This window comes from Poromitra crassiceps, assembly GCF_964638095.1.
Source record: "Poromitra crassiceps genome assembly, chromosome: 8".
In the NCBI taxonomy this organism is placed as follows: domain Eukaryota; kingdom Metazoa; phylum Chordata; class Actinopteri; order Beryciformes; family Melamphaidae; genus Poromitra; species Poromitra crassiceps.
In genome coordinates, this window is record NC_139629.1 from 26,848,132 (window position 1) to 26,867,948 (window position 19,817).

Consider the following 19,817-nt stretch of genomic DNA (forward strand, 5'->3'; position numbering starts at 1 on the left):
ATGTTCTGAGGGAGGTCTACATGTTCTGAGGGAGGCCTACATGTTCTGAGGGAGGCCTACATGTTCTGAGGGAGGCCTACATGTTCTGAGGGAGGCCTACATGTTCTGAGGGAGGCCTACATGTTCTGAAGCCAGCGTTCATCATCAAATGGATTAAAATGGATTAGAAGCCAGGATTTCCCACATGCTGACATACACCTTACCAACCAAACCAAACTCAAAGTGATGCAACCACAGTCAGACTTATACAGTCTTCATATCTGGAAATCTTTGGGACCAACCAACTGAGTGACTTACAAAATATACCCCTCTTAGCAAGTCATCTGTTCAAATATTCACTCTCAAACAAGTGGACAAATCTTCCAGTGGGATGAGAGGATTTCATTTTTGTCCCCGACGCAAATCAATTTGAAGAATTTTGTTGAAGCAAAATGTCATTTCCTTCAATACTAGTCGAGTGATTCGCTTTATTCTTTTAACATATTGTATTGAGCAAACTACATTGGAAACAAGTGTGATTATATCACCTTGATTATTTTCCCCCTAAGTTTTATAGAAATCTATGTACCCGATGTTGCCTGGGTTAAATAGGCACAAAGCAATACAACTGCACCTTGTTCTTGGCTGGAAATGATGGTGGTGTCCAGATGGTTTCCAGGACTATACAACCTGCCGATGACCGTCCCCAGTAGCCTAGGTAAACCCAGCCCCCACGTGACCTGCTCTCTCAGTTCCCAGTCACTAGTCACCTAGTGACTGAGAACAGGTCTGAGAGCAGGTCACGTGGGGGATGGGTTTACCCAGGCTACGTCCCCAGGTCATAACCCACCACCATGCACATTTTCAGCCCGATCCGACCTGGCATGTGTGTGTAAGGTGGTTTTCAGGACCTTCCAGGTGTGGTGCCAGGACTTGATGACGTGCCCATGACCTTCCCCAGATCATAACCCCCGCCATGTAAAATTTCACCCAATCCGACCTGGGGTGTGCATAAAAGATACACACGCGCACACACACGGACGGACAGACAGACAGACAGACAGACAGACAGACAGACAAACGTCAACTTTATTATATAGATGAGATTTTAAGCCTGCATATGAGACTAAATGTTGTTGAGATGGACATGTGTTGCAGTGATACTCTGCTGAGAGAGTTAATCCCCCTGCAGGCAGCAGGAGGAACTGTGTGGTGCTGGTGATTTCTCACCATGCTTCCAGCTTTATGCAGATGTGATGTGCCCTGTGGAGCAGGTAGCAATATGAGTGCTGCTTCTCTGTAATAGCTGTGTGGACACTGCAGTACCACTTCTTCTGCAAGATTATTTCCATTTATTAATTCCCTGCGGCTGTTGTAATTAGGCTTAGTAGCCGTGCTGTGTGGAGCCTGGATATGTGGGTATAGTGTTGTTGGGGGCAGCAGACTGTATTGTGTTGAGTTGGTGCATTGCTGGGGCAGAGGAATCTGTGCTATCTCCCTCGCTGCTTTTAAGGAGCTTTTAACAATTTAAAAATATATATATATATAAAATCCAGTCATTGTAGTCAAGACCAAAAATTGACAAATTCCCCTGGATAAAATGCCTGTGTAGGCACTTTTGAGGAAAATGCGTCCTGTGTTGTGATTTTTACGTGCTTAATCCATTTCTGTTGTATGAAAAGCTGTAAAAGTCACCGTTTAATAATAATAATAATAATAATAATAATAATAATAATAATAATAATAATAATAATAATAATAATAATAATAATAATAAGCTAATTAATTGCCAAAAACTGGAAATGGCTATACTTTTACTTCTAGTTAACTTTGAGAACTTAGAGAAGAAGAAAGGTGAAGTCCAGAAATTCATCTATTAGGGACCGTTCGTTATTTAGGGAAGGGGCCACTGGAGGAAAATAGGGGAGGGTAATCTTGTTTTAAATTTAGTTTGAGGGAGGGTACACTCTCTTTAATTTGAGTCCAGGAGAGGGGTATACAATTTTGATTAGATAAAAATATATAAACTTTTTGTTTGTGTGTAATGTTTGCTTTTCGGACTTCAACAACTACTGAGTTGCTTCATTTACACCCCTCCTGTCCAAACTGTTTGGTATGTCCCGGTGCATTGTTTCTCTTTGGCGGTCTGATCTGTCGATCTTTGTGCTTGGCCTATCCAGACAGTAGGCGTGTACAGTATCTGGCCAATCAGTGGCGCTTTTCTGGCGATTCCGCGGCTGCTGGGCTCTGTTTCCCTCGACGGAGGGCTGGGGTCTTGTACACACCGCTGGGGTAACCTATACGTTCATACCAGCGAGGCTGCGACAGGCTGGTGTGCGTTGCTGCTTTCTTTCGGGAGCGCGAGCCCCAGAGGTGTCTTTCGTAACGAGTGGCCGACTCATTGTGATACATTAGTTTGATTTGATTGTATAACTTACTGTGTAAGACCACCATCCTGCGGGAGCCCTTACACTAATTATTGTTGCTGCGTGCTATCATGACGTGGTGATATGTAACAAGTGTCAACCAACCTGTGCTGTGATGCTATGAGCTGTTTTAATTAAAACATATATATATATTTTTGTCGATAATAAAGATTAATATTTTAATATTAAGCTGCTTCTTGGTGTGTGTGCCTTAACGGCGTTGGAGCCTGTGGCTGTGGTCTCTAGGTGCCACAATATGGAAGTAGGCTACATTTCCAGCACGAAAAGTCGAGCAAACAAACAGACATGGCATCACAAAATATATATATGTCGAGCAAACAAACAGACATGGCATCACAAAATATATATGGGCTCTATCGTTGCGCCAGATAAGTCGTCTAGGAAGTCACAGTAGAACCGAGTTATGGCTCACTCATCTCCTAAATTACGTTAAGTCTACAAGGGATATTTATAGGCCTACCACCAGGATGACATATATGTTTCACATAGGGTTGTGTTTTGATTTCGAGATTTTATTTTGTCCAATATTGAAATGTTCGACAATTGCATGTTGTGTTAACATTATTTCTATCTACCTTTCTATCTATTTAGGCTAATTTGGATGCTATTTGTTATCGAAATGTAGCTCAATGGATGCTGGGAGATTTAACATGTGTGGCTTTGTGACTGTCTGCTGAGGGAGTGAGAGAGAGAGAGAGGGGGGACAGAGAGTGGAGAGTCCGCCACAATAATAGAACCGGCTAACTTTTTTCCATCAGTCATTGACTGCTATTTAAACACAAATATTGATATACACAGACTGAAGATTGTTTCACAAGCGAAAATAGCATTATGTAGCGACCAGAGGAGGCGGTCGCTCTGATTGGTGACAGTTCTGCTCTAAGAAGCGCAAAGGATTATGGGAGTTCATGTTCTTGTGGGAAGCTTTATGTTACAGTTAGAAACGTGGTTTAGTGATGTTGTGCTCATGTTTTGATTGCAGTATGTGGTAATGGCAATGTTTGTGTGGCCAGGATGTTTAGTTTTACTATCAATGTAGCCACCACGACTGAGACTGTTAGTGTGTTTGATCACCTCTGGCCGGAGTTTCTGCATATGTTTGGTTAAAAGTAAGATATCGGTGTCAGTCTGCATTCTTCCACGCGCCCCACAATATTGTTTGGGGAGGGTTAATCATATTTTTCAAATCACTTGGGGAGGGTCAAGGAAAAATATGTTTTGATCGGGGAAGGGGCACAGCTTTTTATTTCAGAGCACACCAAATCCCTCCAGTGACCCCCCTTCTAAATAACGAACGGTCCCTTACCATGGTGCAGTCATACAACGTTTTGTCCGCGTGTATCTGTGATCATCTCATCCTTTCGGTCATGATGACCCATAGTTCATGAGGGTTGGGATCCAGTTTGAACGGTGCATCGAGATCTTTGCCTTCTGGCTCAGCTTTTGGTCACACGGTGAGGTAAAGTGAACACGCTGCTCTGATCATCCCCTCACTCGAGAACAAGTCCCTGAGATTGAACTCCCTCGTTTGGGCGTAATGACTCGCTCCCTACTTGGAGTGGGAAATCCACCGGTTTCCTGCTGAGAACCATGCGCCTCAGAATGAGAGAGGCTGATCCTCATCCCTGGAGGTCACATGCTATCAGGACCACATCGGCCGCAAAAAGCAGTGACACAATCCTTAGCCCACCAAACTGAAACCCTTCCCCTCCATCATGGCTACACCTCAATATCTTGTCCGTGAAGATCAGAATTTTAGGACGAATATGACTTGTTAAAATAGAGGCTTTTGCAGTGGGGGACTATCAGCGAGTTCCACACCTGAAGCATCCCAGCTCTGCAACGGCACAATCAAATCCTGTTTGGTGTTCTGTTCCCAAACTGTTGGTGTTCCTCTGCCTCTGCTATGTAGCCTATTCCAAATCATGGTTTTTAACATGTGTCTGCATTTGGTCTGGTTTTTTGTTGCTCAGCCTCCTTTGTCCTTCTTTTTGTCATTTTTCCAGGCCATCATTGTAAATAAGAATTTGTTCTTAATTGACCTTCCTGTTTACATAAACGTTAAAAGAAATCTTCTACTATGACTGAAGACATTAAGCCTTGTCCCAGTTCCCGTCAAGTGCAGATGCACTTACCCTCCAAGCATCCTTTGTGTGTCTTCACCGTCTTCCATTTTCTTCAGGCGTTCTTGCCTCTTTCTGTATTCTCTTCTTCAGCTCCCCAACCTTAATCCCTGCTTATGTAAACTCACAATGTCACAGCAGCCTGGTCACCATGCAGTCACTCCACTTCATCTTCATGTCATATCGTGCATGCACCATGCATCTGTGTGGCCGACACACACACACACGCGCGCACACACGCAGACAGACACACACACACACAGACACATGCACACATGCACGCACGCACGCACGCACGCCCCACACACACACACACACACACGCACGCACGCGCACACACACACACGCACACACACACACGCATGCCACACGCACACACACACACACACACACACACACACAGACACACACACAGACACATGCACGCACGCACGCACGCACGCACGCCACACACACACACACACACACACACACACACACACACACACACACACTACTACTACATACCTACTACTGTACATTATACCTGCCATTTTATGCATATTGTATGCATGCATCTTATGCATGTAATCTATACTTTCGTCATTTGTTTATCTCTACTTCCAAATTGTTGGTCAGGTATGTTCACATAATCCCTACCTACATGCTCCATTCTTATTTAGATCTTTGTTTTATTTGATCCTGCATTAGTTTGACCATTGGTAGCGGAATCACTCTCTCTGAATATCCCTCTTAAGTTTTCTTCTGTTCTTAGCTCTTCTCATCCTCAGTTGAGGGTCTTGGTGCTTGTCCTTTCGATTGATTGTTTTCATAATGTAGCCATTGTGAATGGCTTGATTAATGGCTACGCTTGACTTCTAATATCTGATACCTTTTCTATGAGAAAGAATGACATCATTACCTTCTATGGATTTACTGATGTCCACACTGGAGCCACAAGAGGCTGGAAAGAGAATTGTAGACAGCGACAGCAAAACAATAAATGTCATCTAGTGTCCACCATGAACCTGTGCCTGGAGGAATTTCACACATCACAGAGCATTACACAACTTCAGGTGTGAATGTCTGTCAGCCTGCATATTCTGTCAAGTTGCTAATTACAAAGATAGTAGATCTGCCTCCTCTGCAGCTTATAATGAGCTGACCCACTCTGTTCTGTTCTGGCTGGAAAACACAGTGGGCAAAATCAGCAGTTACACATGTGGTGAAAAGTCACTCTAAAAAAAACACAATTCCGTCCTTATTATCTCCACGTAGACATTTCAGCTCCTATAATCCAGGTTAATTTTTTATTTAACCTTTATTTAACCAGATAAGACATTTGAGATACAAGATCTCTTTTGCAAATGTGATCTGGCCAAGAAGGCAGCAATTACAAGCCAGGTTACAATCAACATAAATTACAGTACACATAAAGGAAACATAAAAACAGGGCTATAGAGCTGAAACATTTCAAAAAAGCAAGGACAACCAAATACATCATAAAATACCACATCCAAGGGTAATAAATAACATAGGATCAAGAACGTAAAAACATATGGCCTAAAAACAAAATTAACAGGTCAAAAAGGGCAAAGTAAAACTAGACATTACTGCAGGAGCAGCTTGAAGTAAGAACTTCAGATAGAGCATGTTTAAAACTGGACAGAGGAATGGAAGAGACCAGTTTTAAACGGGACTGCAGGTCGTTCCACGACCAGGGACCAAAGTAGGAGAGACTCTTTTTTCCAGATTCTGTTTGCATAATGATTTAATAGAGATATTTTGGCAGCGACAGCAAAACAATAAATGTCATCTGTCCACCATAAACCTGCGCCAGGAGGAATCTCACAGACCATTACCCGCTTCAGTTGTGAATGTCTGTTCGGTCAAGTTGCTAATTCCAGAGTAAAGATACTAAATCTCTGCACCTGCTGCAGAAATCACCTTAATGGAACTTATAATGGGAGTCTGGCCTGGATGACCTGACATCTGGCTGAAAAGCACACTTGGGAGAATCGGCAGTTATACCACCTTCAAGATAACTCGGAACGCAGGAAAAAAGGGGTCCGACTGGCAAAAAATAAATGGAATGGTCGTCGAGGTCGGAATTACAGGTCGGAAAAAAATTCGAAAAAATCATTTTGAGCTCCAATTTGTCCGAGTGTCATCATCAAGTGTTTGTTGACCTAATTTGAGGTGTAATTATCTGATATGTTTGTATATAATTTATATTTCGCTCTGATTAGAGCAATATTCAACAGCTATTTTACCAATGAAATTAGCTAGCTGTGTATGTTTTTGTAACTCCGACCGTCTCTGAGTTAAAAACAGCGTGAACGCAACTATTCCGGGGGTCGGAAAAAAATCAGAATTGAAAGTTGTGCTACGAGTTGTCTTGAAGGTTGAGTCGATGTCTCGTCATAAACGCTGGGGTAGCTGGTTGGGGGCGTGGTCAGGGTGGAGTAAATCCTCCCGTTCTCCCCATTCAACATAGTTAGCATTTAGCTGCTAGCCCAGCCCCGGCAGACACGATCGGGGATTTAACCCCCACAGTAAACGCACATCTGAACAGACGTCTATATATAGCCTACCTGCTTTAGAATCCCCAAATAAGTAAATACAGTAGGCTACAGCCAAACCAAAATGCATATAGGTGTACTGCACTTCCTTTCAATTACATGCAATGGAACACACGCATAAACCTTCGAGCAGAGCCTATAATACTGGAGAGATAAAGTTGTCCAATAAAAGCTTGTCCTTGAAACCTCCAGGTTCCATTATTATATTATTATATGCTGCTCCTGTTTTCTGAATTAGCACATCCTTCACCCTGATATCCCTATTAACTTTTACTAGACTTTAGTGTGTTTTGCATGCTCATTTTTAGAGTGGAGACTCTGGAGATGATGTGCCATGGGCATACTTTTTTTTTGGGGTGTGACCAAACTTATGCCGAAATTCGGTACGGCTGTTTTCTGTCGGGTCCCCAGCAGCGCACCCACCAAGTTTGAAGTCAATCGGATGAATGCTTCTTGAGATAAACTGCTTTTTGTGTTGCCAAACTGTTGTTGTATTCTATTGACTTGAGCATTCTGTAGATGACATTGAAATATTGTTTATAAAATAAAAAGATTGATAATCAACTGTTCTAAGATCAAATGTAGTTTAATCATCATCATTACCTATTAGGGGTGGGGGGAAAAATCGATTCACCTAAGTATCGCGATTTTTAATGTCACGATTTTTTGGATCGATCTTTTATTCCAGAATCGATAATCGCAAATTAAAAAAAAAAAAAAAAAAATTTGGGTGCTTGCAGTCAGGCCACTCACTGAACAGCAGGCCAGGCGCCGCCTACTGGTTTACTAGTGGTTGTATTACTTTATTAGTTAGTCTGAAGTAATAATTACACTTCAGGGTTAAAGTGGGTGCATCTCATTGTAAAATTGGACTTCAAACGGCCCAAATCTGGCTTCAAACGGCCCAAATTTCACGCGCGTTGGCCCATATCGGCCTGGCCTGCTTGGTATCTAATGCCCGGCCTGAATTATGATCCCAGTCCGCCCCTGTTTTTAACTATATCGCCCAGCCCTACTCATGATATATAATATACAGTCTCTAGTGTATGATTCAACTTTTCCCATGTTCTAATCTAGTATAAAAAAGCAAACAAACTAAAAAAATAAAAGAAAAAAATAAACAAAAATCGCAATAAATCGTAATATCGAATCGCAATAATCGTAGAATCGCAATACTTAAGAATCGCAATATAAATCGAATCGGCACCCAAGAATCGTGATAGTATCGAATCGGGAGATAAGTGAATCGCCACAGCCCTATTACCTATTACCTAAAGTAGCCAGCTGATAACTAGTCTCGCTGGCCAGCCTCCCCTCCCTTCCGTGAGAGTCGTCTGGCTGCACGGAAACAGGCTACTGGGATAAGCCCTCTCCCCTGCTCTGCTCTCCCATTGGAGCGACTGTTTCAGTCGCTGCCGGATGTGCACTCCCGGCTTATTACAAACTCTGTCATTGGCTCCGACCATGTCAATCAGAGCAGCTTCCGCTCGCTCCTCCCTGTGTGTCGCTATATAAACAGTGCCCTGCCGCGATAACAACAACGCTAACTAGCTAGCAAGCTAACGGCAGAAACCTAGACGTTAGCTCGTTGCTACATGCTGAAAATGGCAAGTTGGATTGTTGGAAACTATTTTCCAAGGGCACTGCCGCTAAGCGCCGCCCATCGCAATCCCGCTATGGAGACCTGCGCCGCCAGACTCCTCTCCCGGTAGGGAGGGGAGGCTGGCCAGCGAGACTAGCTGATAAGTAACTAATGAAAAAACTGTGCGTTTTATGGTCAATCACATTATTCATGTTTAGAATTATGTTTCTGGTTTATAATATGGAACTTTTGCAGACTCAAATATTACAGTAATTTCACCCTTCCAGGCCTCAAATAAACCACTGCTATTCATGTGCAGTTTTATAACGTAGGACAGCCCTTTCTAATAAGAATAGAGTTATGATGCAAATGAGAAGGTAGGAGAAATGCAATAGCTGCTGAAATGGCTTTAAAATCCACAGACTTATAATTAGAGCACACTCAATTATTAAAGAGGAAGAAATCATCGTCTCGGCCACCCAAGCCCTCGCTTGACCTCTACCCCACTCTGCCTCTTTCTGCAGGATAATCTGAATCTGCTCCTAACAGAGGAAGAGATGTACAGCCTCATGGAGACCTTCAAGCAGTGCAAGATCATCCCAGGTGAGTTGCTGAAGCATGAAAGTAATAGAGGCCACCAGGCAACTCTTGGTCAATTTTGCCACTCACTGGTCTGTCAGTTCGACTAACCATTTTGGCAGTTTAATCGCTATCTTCTATAATTTAAAACATTTTAGCAGCAGGAAAGACAGTCAATTAATGCTGGAATCCCCTAAAGCTGCCTGTCTCATGCCCCACTGCCAGTGGCATTTAGCAGAAGAAGCAGACTAAAACGGCCGGTGGTGATCATCAGTCAGAAGAAATGCATCACCTCACAGAGAAATGTATACGCACACACGCACGCACACACACACACACACACACACACGCACACACGCACGCACGCACGCAAGCAACGCACGCACGCACACGCACACACACACACACACACGCACACACGCACGCAGGCACGCGCGCACGTGCGCAAGCAACGCACGCACGCACACACACACACACACACACTTTTAGAGGGAACGATCGCTGTTACATTTTTATTATTATATTGGATTGTTCACTTGAAGTTAAACCATTATTTTCACAATCCTGTCTGCCTCCAAAACACATGGTTTTATTATTATTCCATATAGTTCAAATGGAAAGGAATAAATGGGGAGATGGTGTCGCCTTTGTTAAGAAATGAGTCACCACGAGTTAATTATATCTGGTGTACCTCCTGGTGACTAATTAGGTGTGATGTTGATGAATGTAGAGTCGTGCCTGGTGTCGGACGAGCTGCTGCAGTACCGCCACTTTGCGTCCAAGCAGCAGTTTGAGAAGGACCTGAGCGACGAGCAGGAGGAGGAGGTGCTGGCCCAGTTTGCGGCGCTGGATCCCGAGAAGAAGGGGCAGATCGAGTGGTCCGACTTCCTCTACTTTGAGTCTCTGACGGTGCTGAGGAAGTTACGCACAGAGGTACAGATGGAACAGGAGAGGAGTATCATTCGAAAAAATAATAACAACTGGATTTAAACACGGCTTAGTTTTTGTAAGTGAGCTTGGCTGTTCAAATGTCTGGCAAATTAAATCAAAGCTAGAAAATAGATTCCAGCAAACCTTCCAGCACTACTGAGAACAAATAAACCAATGTGTTTCAGCTTCTGGTCTTTATTAGGGTTTATAAAACAATATATCTAAAAGCCTACAGGCTTATGTAAGCACACTGAAATCGACCAATAGGAGCCATACAGGAACAAGCACAAATACATTGAAGCCCACCACTGTGGCGTGGTGTGGCCATTCAGCCTTAAGGCACTTTAGGCAATGTTTGGGGCTACCTAGGGGCTACCTAGGCAATGTTTGGGGCTACCTAGGCAATGTTTGGGGCTACCTAGGCAATGTTTGGGGCTACCTCAACAACACGGCTAATCGTTTTCAACATGGAAAATGGTCCTACCCCATAACTCTAACCCACCCACATACCCCAGCTGCTCACTCTACCCACCCCTCAAACCCCGACTCTCTACGACCTTTAGCGAAAGGTCCCTTTTCCCTAACCACACCCCTTCACTGACCACACCCCCTCCCACCACCCACACCCCGACAATCCTAGCCACTCCCCCTACCCACGCTTCGAACTCAGACTCTACGACCAAACTTCCTATCAACCTTCCCCTCCCTAGCTATGTCCCCTATTCCCTAATTGTTATGTAATAGTCCCATGCGAATAGGGCTTTAGTTGATTCTATTGGTTGATTTTAGTGTGCTTATAGGCTTTTAGATGCATTGGCAAGGTGGGTGCCAGTTGTGCCAAAATACTTTTTCAACCCAAATTATGCAGTTCAATTGTTTGAAACCAAACTTATTCGGTGTGCCGGTCTTTAAGGTGTTGAAGGATCTTGCTAATGTTAGTTTGATAGAATGACTCAGAGGAAAATTGTACATAAACTCAGTCTGGCCTGCCTCCAGCTCCCTACATCGCTCATTTTGATTTGCTCTTGATCACCACATAAAGGTTTGAATTACGTGCTTTAGTGTCCTGCCTTGGCCAACTCCTGAGGCAGCTTGATTACGCAGGAGCTGAGCATTCTAACTGGACTGTCAGCTATGTGAGCTATCAGCACATCGACCAATGAAAGTGAAGCCGTGCTTGCAGATTACGTCGGACGCTTTGCTGGTGTGATTGAGAATCATTAAGGCTGAAGAAGTCAGCTCTTGCTAGGGACATAAAACCACATAATTCAAAATCATAGCAATGAGTGTGTTCTAACTTCTAAGAAAAACTGCCATCTTAAAACCCAGTAGAACCCTCGGTTGCAAAATTACAATTATTTGTTATTATATACTGTATATATAATGTATGTATATATATATACGTTATATGAAATATGGCATTTGAGCAGAAACTGCACCGCAACGTGAACTCTGCGGAGGTGTTTATCAATTGTTTATCAATCTAAAACTTTGTTGGTGTGGACAGGAATATTTTTGAAAACAAATGAGGGGGAAAATGTGTTTTCAAAAATATCCGTGTACGTGTGTGTCTCATATTCAGTCTTCAAATCTTATGTTTAGTTTAACAAGAGAACAATTATCATTATGCAAGATATCTATTGTTTCCAATGCAGTTTTAGGAATTTGTGTGTCTGTATTGGGGTTGGCGGTTCAATCCCCGCTCCCTCCCAGCTGCTGTCGTTGTGTCCTTGGGCAAGACACTTAACCCTCCTTGCCTCGTATGATTGGTATGAATGTAGACATGAATGATGGTGGTCGGAGGGGCCGTTGAGCGCCGATGTGTGGCTGCCACGCTTTCGAACCACCGGTACGAATGGTGTGAACGAATAATGATTCTGTGAAGCGCTTTGAGCACTTGGAAAGGCGCTATATAAATCCAATCATTATTATTATTATTTATTATTGTATCTTGAAACAAGTCAGAATAAGCCAGATCACTGCAGTGTTATCAAGACAAAGTCACTCTATTCTACAAAAACAAGTTGATGTGCATTGGGAACAAGTGAAAATATCGAACCTAATTTTTGTTTTGTTCACTTGTTTTAAGAAAATTATATTTTAGACTACCGTAAATGACTTCTTATGATTTTTTTTTTTTTTTTTTTTTAGTGTACTTGAATTAAACGACAATCCAGGTGACCTAATCAAACTCACTGATTGGATCTTGTTCTTTCTTCCAGAACTCACTGGTGCGTCTGTTGACTGCCAAGGAGAGGAACAGTGCGCGGACGGTGTTTCTGGCTCTGGACCAGGACAAAGACGGTCTGATCACAGGAGCAGAGACGCGCCAGGCCCAGCAGACCTGGTTCCACAAGCTTAATAAAGACACACAGTCCTGCAATGTGAGGTGAGCACAGCATTGGAAAGCCAGTGAAGTTGGTTATTTCTATGCACACGAACAGTAACACCAGACCTGCAAAAAATTGCAGTTACTTTTAATATTGCTTATTTTACAGACTAGATTATCAGGCTGCTACGCGGCCTCAATCTAGTTTGATGGGACTCCGGCCCATTGTATTGTGTGTGTGTGTGTGTGTGTGTGTGTGCGCGCGCGCGCGCGCGCGCGTGTGCGTGTATGTTGTTGTGTTGCGTTTGTAAGGAGCTGGCGCCTCAGGGGTTAATGTCGTATGAGCTGGAACCTCGGGGGTTAATGTCATATAAGCTGGAGCCTTGGGGTTAATGTCATATAAGCTGGAGCCTCGGGGGTTAATGTCGTATAAACTGGAGCCTCGGGGGTTAATGTTGTATAAAATGGAGCCTTGGGGTTAATGTCGTATAAGCTGGAGCCTCGGGGGTTAATGTCAAGCTGGAGCCTTGGGGTTAATGTCATATAAGCTGGAGCCTCGGGGGTTAATGTCGTATAAACTGGAGCCTCGGGGGTTAATGTCAAGCTGGAGCCTTGGGGTTAATGTTGTATAAACTGGAGCCTCGGGGGTTAATGTCAAGCTGGAGCCTTGGGGTTAATGTCGTATAAACTGGAGCCTCGGGGGTTAATGTCAAGCTGGAGCCTTGGGGTTAATGTCGTATAAACTGGAGCCTCGGGGGTTAATGTCATATAAGCTGGAGCCTCGGGGGTTAATGTCAAGCTGGAGCCTTGGGGTTAATGTCGTATAAGCTGGAGCCTCGGGGGTTAATGTCAAGCTGGAGCCTTGGGGTTAATGTCATATACGTAAGCTGGAGCCTCGGGGGTTAATGTCAAGCTGGAGCCTCGGGGATTAATGTTGTATAAGCTGGAGCCTCGGGGGTTAATGTCATATAAGCTGGAGACTCGGGGGTTAATGTCATATAAGCTGGAGCCTCGGGGGTTAATGTCATATAAGATGGAGCCTCGGGGGTTAATGTCATATAAGCTGGAGCCTCGGGGGTTAATGTCATATAAGATGGAGCCTCGGGGGTTAATGTCGTATAAGCTGGAGCCTCGGGGGTTAATGTCATATAAGATGGAGCCTCGGGGGTTAATGTCAAGCTGGAGCCTCGGGGGTTAATGTCATATAAGCTGGAGCCTCGGGGGTTAATGTCAAGCTGGAGCCTCGGGGGTTAATGTCATATAAGATGGAGCCTCGGGGGTTAATGTCAAGCTGGAGCCTCGGGGGTTAATGTCATATAAGATGGAGCCTCGGGGGTTAATGTCATATAAGCTGGAGCCTCGGGGGTTAATGTCATATAAGATGGAGCCTCGGGGGTTAATGTCGTATAAGCTGGAGCCTCGGGGGTTAATGTCATATAAGATGGAGCCTCGGGGGTTAATGTCAAGCTGGAGCCTCGGGGGTTAATGTCATATAAGCTGGAGCCTCGGGGGTTAATGTCAAGCTGGAGCCTTGGGGTTAATGTTGTATAAGCTGGAGCCTCGGGGGTTAATGTCATATAAGATGGAGCCTCGGGGGTTAATGTCATATAAGCTGGAGCCTCGGGGGTTAATGTCATATAAGCTGGAGCCTCGGGGGTTAATGTCATATAAGCTGGAGCCTCGGGGGTTAATGTCATATAAGCTGGAGCCTCGGGGGTTAATGTTGTATAAGATGGAGCCTCGGGGGTTAATGTCGTATAAGCTGGAGCCTCGGGGGTTAATGTCGTATAAGATGGAGCCTCGGGGGTCAATGTCAAGCTGGAGCCTCGGGGGTTAATGTCATATAAGCTGGAGCCTCGGGGGTTAATGTCATATAAACTGGAGCCTTGGGGGTTAATGTCGTATGAGCTGGAGCCTCGGATTACTTTATATGTACTGTATTCATGTAATAAATATACAAATGTAATACAATTATAATGGTAATCTGTATGAGAAATGAAGTACAAGAAAAAAAATCTGTTATAATGATCATCCGCTTATAGTGAATTTGACCCGTCCCAAAGTGATCACTATAAGAGTGCAGTGTATTTGAAAGTATATGGATCACACAGGTATCCCATTCAATACCAGACAAACTGGACCTTTATGCGTAATACACATTTCTCAGTCCGATTCATAGATCATCATAACCTATGGAAACAGAAGCAGAGTTTTTTTTATGTTAAAATCTGAGCAATATAATTTTTTTCGATATCACCACACAATTATGTAACTTTGTTTGCATTGTGTGCAGGTAGGGAATAAACCATGAAATCACTCTCTGAGAGTTTGGGCAATTTTATGTCTGTCGTGACGTGAGTTAGGGAAATCTGGAAGACTAATCTGTATGCAAAAGCCAGCTGGCAGAGGAAAGCCTTTGTGCTGGAGCAAACAGAAAATAAGACTGGAAACAAGATAAGCTCTGTTATTTTCAGAGATGGGAAGTAACCAAGTACAAATACTAAGTACTGTATCTGTACTTTACTAGTACAGATACAGTAGTATGGGAGGCGTGGCCCCCCTGGCCCCCCATTAACTCCGCCCATTGTTTCAACCGCCATATGAACTCTTTGGGCAACAGCCTCGTAAGCATTCCTAACCAGGCCCAAATTCAATCAAATTCATTCAATTAATTGTAAAGGGCAATTGTGTTTGTGCTACTTAGGCCCCAATGACACGGCTGAGAAGAGGCTAACAAAATTAGCTCATCTCTTCAAATCAGCTCTTCTAATGCACTTTATAGATTGCACTCGTTTAGATTGTGTTTGCATGCTTTAAATTGTGTTATGGTATTTTTTTTAAATAATACTACTTCTAAAACTCCCACTACTAATAATAAATAAGTTCTGTTGTCGTTGGTTAAAATGTCTTCACCTAGTTGTTTTCCCCTTTACCTTTAGGCATCACTTCATGTGTCTGCTTTTCTGACTGTGAAGCACCTTGTAGCTAATAAAGTATTAACCCTCTGATGCATACGCTAGGCAAACACCTTCTAATGCATAACCTGGGTCGGAAATGACCCATAGTCATTCCTCATGTTATTCCATGCATGGCTAAGGGTTTATTTGCTATATCCTGAAGTGTTCTTATTGATAGTAATGATTGATCATGTCTCGTCATTGGTTGCCTCTGCAGCAACTGGAAGAACTGTTCTTTCTCTTGCTGAGCTGAAGCTAGCCAACATCGAGGCTTCCAGACTCAATAAGCAGCTGCCTACTTCTTTTCTTCTTTTATATTTTAGTTTTATTTATCTATTTTATCCTGCTAGTCTGCACTTGGTGAATGGAGTGATTCACATTCTTATATATTATTAAAGATATATATATATATATATATTATTGTGTGTGTGTGTGTGTGTGTGTGTGTGTGTGTGTGTGTGTGTGTGTGTGTGTGTGTGTGTGCGTGCGTGTGTGTGTGTGTGTGTGTGTGTGTGCGTGTGCACGTGTGTGTGCGCGTGTGTGTGTGTGTACGGCGTGTATGCATGCATGTGCTTGTTAGTGCATATAACCTCTTGTGCTGTGTTAAACATCCTATCCTACCATTCCATCCCCCTCGACATGCGGCAACACCCCCAGACTCATGGGCCTGTGCTCTCCTATGAACTGTGGGTGAGTTTGTCTCAGCAGCACTGCATGGCTTGCCCATGGATGTATTCAAGAGCTGGATAACAGATCGAAAAATGGCCGCCCATTCAGTCGAATGTAAGCCGCTCACCAGCGCATGAAGCCAATTGAAGCTCATTGTTCTTCCTGGTTTTTACTTCCGTGATGCGCGGCCCCACGGTCACATGTGCGCATGTCCGCCTATCCCACATCATGAATGGCGTTATAATGGCCAAAGCTAGTGTCCTCTAGAGAGAGAGTGGCGTCAGCGGAGGACCAAAATGCGAGACTCATTAGCCAATGAACAGCCAGGAATGGGCTACTTTTGCATGCTAAAATAAAGCTGATAATGTACAATTTGATTCAAGGGGGGGAAAAGCCCTTTCAGAGTACAACACAAACTGTCTATTTTGCTGCAACTCGACAGTGCTGCTTAATCCAGGACCTTACTTCCTGGAACTCTTGAGAGTAAAAAACTGGTCCATTGGAGTGAATGGAGATGTCGGGACTCTGCCAAAGCCATAGAGGGAGAGAGCTGCAGAAATAAAACGTCTCTTGGTGCTTGGTGGCATCTAAAGAAAAATGTATACATACAGTAAATGTAACAATTGATAATTCAAAGAATCACTTCAACACCCTCAAGCACTCACAACAAGTATTCTCACCAGACAGCCCCTCAATTTAGATTTCACTTGTCATTTACCCCTCGCTCTGCAAAACAGACGCCTCTATGTCCCAACTAGAGCTCTTGTTAGAATAAGACAATCAAAGCCAGCATGCCTAAATGAAGGAAATGTAATGGACATAATACCATGTTTACTCTGAGGGCCCTTCTCTTACTCTGAGGGCCCTTCGTGTGATTATGCCTTGTTCTTTTGAGCCGTGGTTAAGACACATGCCGCCCTCGCATTAGAGGGATCAAAAGAAAGGCTTTTGTTGCCTTCAGGGAAGCTTCGTAAAATAACTCATCAGTGTGAAGAGGACACAGTGGGGCACGAATGTGTGTTAGCTCACAGTGAAGCATGCGTCCTAATTCACACTCATTAAAGACAAGCTAGCTGATGAGTCCGAAAATGATGGTCCTTTTGGTCACTAATGCAGTGCCAAAGCCATGCCCTCTGCAGGTTTCTGCATACGTCCCAAGGGATTTCATCCGCCATTCATTTCTCCATAGATGTTTCGTAAAATGCGTCTTCGTTTTTACTTGGTCAAACTAAGCGGTTTAACTATATTTAGAATCGAGAGAGACCATATAACATTTCACTTGGACAAATGAATAAATAATAGTCCAAGTTCAACTATTTTTATAAGCATTTTATGAAACGTCTATGGAAGAATAAATGGAGGATGAAATCCCTCAGGTCGTATGCAGAACCCGGGCGAGGGTGGGACTTAGGCACTCTATTCACAGGGCTTAAGGCACACACAGAAAAATAAAGGTGCAGACTGAAACGGGAAATGGTTATTCGAAGTGATGCCAAAGAAGATCCATCCATCCTTAGTATGATGACTTACAACACATTTGTGATATGTTAACATATCACGTATTAATCATCTACAAATGTATGTTAATGTTTTGTAAATGATTAGTTCATTATTTACTATAATAGCTTATAAATGACTTACTACTGAACGTTATTATAAAGTGTTAGCAAATATTCTTCTTTGGCATCACTCTCCAGTTTGCACCTTTCATTTTTCTGCGTGCAGTGTGACGATGAAGAGGACGTCATCAGACAATGTTTCTATAAGACCTTCACTTCAGCTCTGAAATAATATCAACAATTCATGACATATCTAAGGTGTGCAAGACAGCCATTTTGTTTTCACTGAGATATAAAGTGACACCACCTTGCTCTATATTTGTACACGACGTCTTGGAGTCGACATTAATCCCGTTTCAGAGCAAGGGAACGTCTTGTCGTCCACTGAACGTCTGTATGAAGTAACCTGTATACATATTGTTGTTTGTCCCTTGGTGCAGCATAAGCCATGTGGGCCCCATGTGTGAGAGCAGCCCAGTCAGCTCTGGCAGTGAGAGGAGCAAGTCTGATGACAGGTTGGTCTTCTTCTTCTTCTTCTGGTTCTCTTCATCTCTTCAAATATGTTGTTTTTGTTGTCTCACATTGTACTTTGTGTTGCTTATGTGTATACGATCATGATCTCATTAAAAAAAATCATGAAATTAGCACATGACTATGACGCGCTGATGTACGCGCTGTGGACACAGATTATGTGAAATTTCCGTTCCCACATGACAAACTGGATCCTGACAATCTGGTTAAATAAGAAAAACATTATGCTAAAATGTTTAATTTGACAACTACATTTCCTTCGTTCTGTACAAGCTGGGAATTGAACGCCCAGTCGCCGGCATCGAAGGCATCATCCACCTGCCCGACCACAACACCCAGTCACGTGACCACAACACCCAGTCACGTGACATCTCTTGCCCCGGAAGTGAGTTCCCCATACATTTTCTCCATAGACATTTAGAAAAATCCTTATATAACGAGTTTTAAGGCCGGAACCAAGCCAACCTGTGATCTACTGGATCGTGAGTGACCATAAAACATTGCATTTGGAGCAAAAACCAAAAATAGTATTTTTGTTATTGTTATTAACAAGGAACTTTGGATAGGTCTATCACTCATGATGCTGCAAGAAGAGTCATAAAAAGGCTGGTGGCATCTGCCCTCATTGTGACTTCTACTGCTGCTGTCTATCAGGCACTGGCTCTGATAGTTGTTATTTTGTGTTTTTGCTCGAACAGAAATGTTTTATGGTCACTCACGATTCAGTAGGTCAGGGGTTGGCTTGGTTCCAGCCTTACAACTCGTTATATAAGGACTTTTCTAAATGTCTATGGAGAAAATGAATGTGGAACTCTCTTCCAGGTCTGGAAACATCACAGAAAGTCACGTCATGTATGTATTTCTGTGAGGTCAGGTTGTATTTCTGTGATGTCAGGTTGTATTTCTGTGAGGTCAGGTGGGGTTATCAAAATTACCAAATGTTCACCAAGTTCCATAATGATGATGATGACATCATGGACCGTACCCAGATACCATATAGGCTACTGTATATGCATAACTCAAAAGTTTGTTACAGATGAAACAGCAGTGAGTGATTGTATGGAGATTTTGGACACTGTGGCTTCTCTAGTAAGTGAACCCCTCTCTGTATTCATCAGGCTGGTGACCTGGGCAGACTTCCTAAAGGAGAGCGCCATCTATATTCTGGCTGCCCGGCCCAATAGCCCTGCCATGCACATCCGTCTGCCTCTATAGTCCCTGGGGTCCTTGACTGGACCCCGACAGAGAGAGAGAGGGTGTCCCCTATGTCCTGTGGATGAGAGGAGGAAGATCGACGCCTTGACACCGTGAGGAAAGGAGCTGAGCGGACCGGACGAAGAATACGACTCCGAGACAGCAGATCAAGCCATCGACAGAACACCCGACACTGACGACACACGCTGACTGACACGCCGACAAAACAAAGTGACAGCTGCCTGACAGACAAGTCCCGACCGAAACAAAAACCCAGATGGTTTCAAACATGTGTGAGAGAGGATGAGGAAGACAACCACCCACTCACAACCTGTCAGTCAGTGATATTTCCAAGGCTTTGAGTGTACAGATCATGC

The 19,817-nt window shown here is 43.5% G+C and overlaps 1 protein-coding gene across 1 annotated transcript in view; it reads left to right on the forward strand.

The window, feature by feature from the left end:
* Positions 1 to 19,461, forward strand: part of phf24 (PHD finger protein 24) — a gene marked incomplete at both ends in the record, with an annotated part of 35,161 nt that extends 15,700 nt beyond the window's left edge. Inside the window, 6 exons of the mRNA XM_083641828.1 lie at positions 9,217 to 9,295; positions 10,002 to 10,204; positions 12,424 to 12,590; positions 16,145 to 16,177; positions 18,156 to 18,230; positions 19,365 to 19,461. Coding sequence (XP_083497954.1) covers positions 9,217 to 9,295; positions 10,002 to 10,204; positions 12,424 to 12,590; positions 16,145 to 16,177; positions 18,156 to 18,230; positions 19,365 to 19,461 — 654 coding nt within the window. The remainder of the gene's footprint in view (positions 1 to 9,216; positions 9,296 to 10,001; positions 10,205 to 12,423; positions 12,591 to 16,144; positions 16,178 to 18,155; positions 18,231 to 19,364) is intronic.
* Between the last annotated feature and the right edge of the window lie 356 nt (positions 19,462 to 19,817).